At 48.3% G+C, this 4,531-nt stretch overlaps 1 protein-coding gene across 1 annotated transcript in view; it reads right to left on the minus strand.

Moving 5' to 3' along the window:
• Positions 1-276: 276 nt before the first annotated feature.
• The window catches only part of LOC111978087 (ecto-NOX disulfide-thiol exchanger 1), a 99,146-nt gene continuing 94,891 nt past the window's right edge, over positions 277-4,531 (minus strand). Inside the window, 2 exon segments of the mRNA XM_024007889.3 lie at positions 277-1,563; positions 1,702-1,787. Coding sequence (XP_023863657.2) covers positions 1,432-1,563; positions 1,702-1,787 — 218 coding nt within the window. The 3' untranslated portion in view covers positions 277-1,431.

Below are 4,531 nucleotides of genomic sequence, written 5' to 3' on the forward strand. Positions count from 1 at the left end.
TACAGAGAGAGAGAAAACAGAGAGAGAGGATACAGAGAGAGAGAAAACAGAGAGAGAGGATACAGAGAGAGGGGATACAGAGAGAGAGGATACAGAGTGAGAGGATACAGAGAGAGAGGATACAGAGAGAGGAGAAAACAGAGAGAGAGAAAACAGAGAGAGAGGATACAGAGAGAGAGAAAACAGAGAGAGAGAGGATACAGAGAGAAAGAAAAACAGAGAGGAGGATACAGAGAGAGGGGATACAGAGAGAGAGGATACAGAAGCGAGAGAAAACAGAGAGAGAGGATACAGAGAGAGAGGATACAGAGAGAGAGGATACAGAGAGAGAGGATACAGAGAGAGAGGATACCGAGAGAGAGGATACAGAGAGAGAGAAAACAGAGAGAGAGGATACAGAGAGAGAGAAAACAAGAGAGAGAAGAAAACAGAGAGAGAGGATACAGAGAGAGAGGATACAGAGAGAGAGAGAAACAGAGAGAAAGAAAACAGAGAGAGAGGATACAGAGAGAGAGAACAGAGAGAGAGGATACAGAGAGAGAGAAAACAGAGAGAGAGGATACAGAGAGAGATAAAACAGAGAGAGAGGATACAGAGAGAGATAAAACAGAGAGAGAGGATACAGAGAGAGATAAAACAGAGAGAGAGAAAGAACAGAGAGATAGGGAACAGAGAGGGAGAGAGGATACAGAGAGAGAGGGGGAACAGAGGGAGAGAGAGTCTGAAATCAGAGAGAGGGAACAGAGAGAGGCATCTCAAACCATTCCAGTCCATTCGAGAGATACGTTAGGACTAAGAACCTTCTGTTCTGTTGGCTGGGGTCGGGTCAGTACGTTACCATAGAGAAGGTCTGCTCTGTGACCACTTTGGCTGACATCAGTGGATTTAGTTATACAGCATCAAGTAGAGATCCATGTGGATTCCTCTACCTCAGTGTCAGCAGATCCCTTGCAAAGATATAACATTTACATTTTACATTTTAAGTCATTTAGCAGACGCTCTTATCCAGAGCGACTTACAAATTGGAAAGTTCATACATATTCATCCTGGTCCCCCCGTGGGGAATGAACCCACAACCCTGGCGTTGCAAGCGCCAAGCTCTACCAACTGAGCCACACGGGACCATATAACTCTGAAAGATCCATCAGGGGATCTTGTAGCTTTTGTTCTTGTCCTGTGTCTGTTTGTGTTTGAGTATTATCACTATGCACTGTTGATGTCTGTGGATACGCAACATACACACACACCATTCGAACAGTCTGTGGATTTGACACGCCTTCTATTCATGTGTCCACCAGGTTTTGAGGCTGGTCAGGAAGCGTGTATGTTTCTGTCCCACATGTGGTCTTTCAGGCCGTGTGTGTGTCCTGGGTCATCCGATGTGTGTGTGTCCTGTTCCATACAGTGTGTGTGTGTGAGTGGGTCCCTGTGTCACACGGAGCTGAGGCTCTGGAAGCCACAGAACTTCCATCGTTTCTCCAGCGTGGCTCCCACTCCACTCAGCTCCTGTCTGAAGACACTGGGCAGACGACCCATCAGAGACTCCAACTCCCCCGCTGACACCTGGACGGGACAGGGACAGGTGGGATCACCTAACAGGTCTAAGTTCTTATTTGTGCAACAATTAGATGAGATTTCATTTCCCCCCCAGCTTTTTTCCCTTTCTCTATTTTAGTGACTATTTCATGTCAATAAACTGACCGTAGTGTCCAGTCTCTGGATGTAGGACCACAGATAGTCGATGTTGGCTCCAAACGGGTGGACATGGAGGAAGGTAGATATGATGCCTGCAGAGAGAGAGAGAGAGAGAGAGAGAGAGAGAGAGAGACCCAGGAGAGGAGAGGTAGAAGAGAGACGAGAGAGAGGAAGAGAGAGAGAGAGAGAGAGAGAGAGGAAGAGAGAGAGAGACAGGGAGAGAAAGAGAGACAGGGAGAGAGACAGGAAGAGGAAGAGAGACATGGAGAGAGAGGAAGAGATACAGGGAGAGAGAAGGAAGAGGGAAAGGAGATAGAGAGAGAGAAGAGAGAGAGAGAGACAGGGGGAGAGAGAGAGAGGACAGGGAGAGAGATAGTGTGAGAGAGAGAGACAGGGAGAGAGAGACAGAGAGAGAGAGAGAGAGAGAGACAGGGAGAGAGAGAGAGACAGAGAGAGAGACAGAGAAGAGAGAGAGACAGGGAGAGAGAGCGACAGGGAGAGAGAAGAGAGAGAGAGAAGAGAGAGAGGGGAGGAAGAGAGAGACAGGGGGAGAAGACAGGGAGACAGGGAGAGAGAGACAGGGAGAGAGAGACAGGGAGAGAAGAGAGAGAGACAGGAGAGGAAGAGAGAGAGAGAGACAGGGAAGAGAGAGGACAGGGAGAGGAAGAGAGAGACAGGAGAGGAAGAGAGCGACAGGGAGAGGAAGAGAGACAGGTAGAGGAAGAGAGACAGGGAGAGGAAGAGAGAGAGAGAGACAGGAGAAGAAGAGAGACAGGGAGAGGAAGAGACAGTAGAGGAAGAGAGACAGGGAGAGGAAGAGAGAGGAAGAGACAGGGAGAGGAAGAAGACAGGGAGAGGAAGAGAGAGAGAGAGAACAGGGAAAGAGGAAGGAAGACAGGGAGAGGAAAGAGAGAGAGAGAGAGACATGGAAGGGAAAACAGGCTGTTCAGATCCAGTTGTCCTCCAAGAGCTGCAATCTGCATCTTGCTGTTGTGCAATAAATGCAATAAACGCTGGTCCGAGCAACAAGAGCACTTGAGTTGATTACTGAAGTCCTGCAAGAGGTAGACAGCCACTCCTGGGAACCCAGAGACAATATTATTGCCCTGATTATATGACGTAACATTGGGGGGGGGGGGGGGGGGGTGTTTGCAGATTGCAGACGAGTGTGTAACCATGCATGCTGGCGCGTGTCTGTGTGTGTGTAGGTGTGTGTCCCTTATAGATGCCTGTGTTGGTTATTAAATGAAAAGCCAGAAGCTGTGCTGTCTGCGGCAGGCAGGGAAGCAGCAGGGAAGCAGGCAGGGCGGCTTGTTGGCAGGGAGATAGAGAACTCTGCCTCTCCTCTCCTTCATGTTGGCTTTCTGTGGGCCGTGCTAAAAGAGATAAATGTTCTGCTGCCTTCTCCTCTCTGCTCTCTCCTCTCTGCTCTCTCCTCTCTGCTCTCCTCTCTCTCTGATCTCCTCTCTGATCTCCTCTCTGCTCTCTCTATCTGCTCTCCTCTGATCTCCTCTCTGATCTCCTCTCTGTCTCCTCTCTGATCTCTCTCTGATCTCCTCTCTGATCTCCTCTCTGCTCTCCTCTTGCTCTCCTCTCTGCTCTCCTCTCTGCTCCCTCTCTGCTCTCTGCTTCTCCTCTCTCCTCTCTGCTCTCCTCTGCTCTCCTCTGCTCTCCCTTGATCTCCTTCTGATCTCCTCTCTGCTCTCCTCTGATCTCCTCTCTGATCTCTCTCTGCTCTCTCTCTCTGATCTCTCCTCTGCTCTCTCTCTGATCTCCTTCTGCTCTCCTCTCTGATCACCTCTCTGCTCTCCTCTGATCTCCTCTCTGATCTCTCCCTCTGCTCTCCTCTTCTGATCTCCTCTCTGCTCTCCTCTCTGCTCTCCTCTCTGCTCTCCTCTCTGCTCTCCTCTGATCTCCTCCTGCTCTCCTCTCTGCTCTTCCTCTCTGCTCTCCTTCTGATCTCATCTCTCTCTCTCTCCTCTCTGCTCTCCTCTCTGATCTCCTTCTGATCTCCTTCTGATCTCCTCTCTCCTCTGATCTCCCCTGATCTCCTCTCTGATCTCCTCTCTGATCTCCCTCTCTCCTCTGCTCTCCTCTCTGCTTGGTCACTTTAATAAATGTAACATCTTATACTTTAATAATGCCACTTTAATAATGTTTAATATCTTGCATTACTCATCTCATATGTTTATACTGTATTCTATACTATCTATTGCATCTTGCCTATGCCGCTCTGTTATTGCTCATTCATATATTCATATTTATATATTCTTATTCATTCCTTTACTTACATTAGTGTGATTAGGTATTGTTTCTGAATTGTTAGATATTACTTGTTAGATATTACTGCACGGTCGAACTAGAAGCACAAGCATTTCGCTACACTCGCAATAACATCTGCTACCATGTGTAGTGACCAATAAAAATTGGATTTGATTTCCTCTCCTTTCTCTCTCTCCTCCTCTCTCCTCTCCTCTGCCTCCTCCTCTCTCCTCTCTCTCTCTGCAGCACCAAAGGGAACTCCGCTTTCTAGCTGTACATCTGAGAATTGGCACAGGACTATTTTGTGCTTGTTGTTATGGAGATTCATACAATGACAGGAAACACAAGGAGATCAGGCTAATACAATCAGTCCAGTCAGAATCAGATACAGGCTGCTTTTCATTTGTGTGAAATTATATTTATGGAGCTGAAAGGAGGAAAGTATAGGGGGAGGAGAGGGGAGAGAGATAAAGGGGGAGGAGAGAGGGAGAGGTAGGGAGGAGAGAGGGAGAGGTAGAGGGGGAAGAGAGAGGGAGAGAGATGCAGAGGGGGAGAGAGATAGAAGGGGAGGAGA

The sequence above is a fragment of the Salvelinus sp. IW2-2015 genome, linkage group LG2 (assembly GCF_002910315.2).
Source record: "Salvelinus sp. IW2-2015 linkage group LG2, ASM291031v2, whole genome shotgun sequence".
Classification (NCBI taxonomy): Eukaryota; Metazoa; Chordata; class Actinopteri; order Salmoniformes; family Salmonidae; genus Salvelinus; species Salvelinus sp. IW2-2015.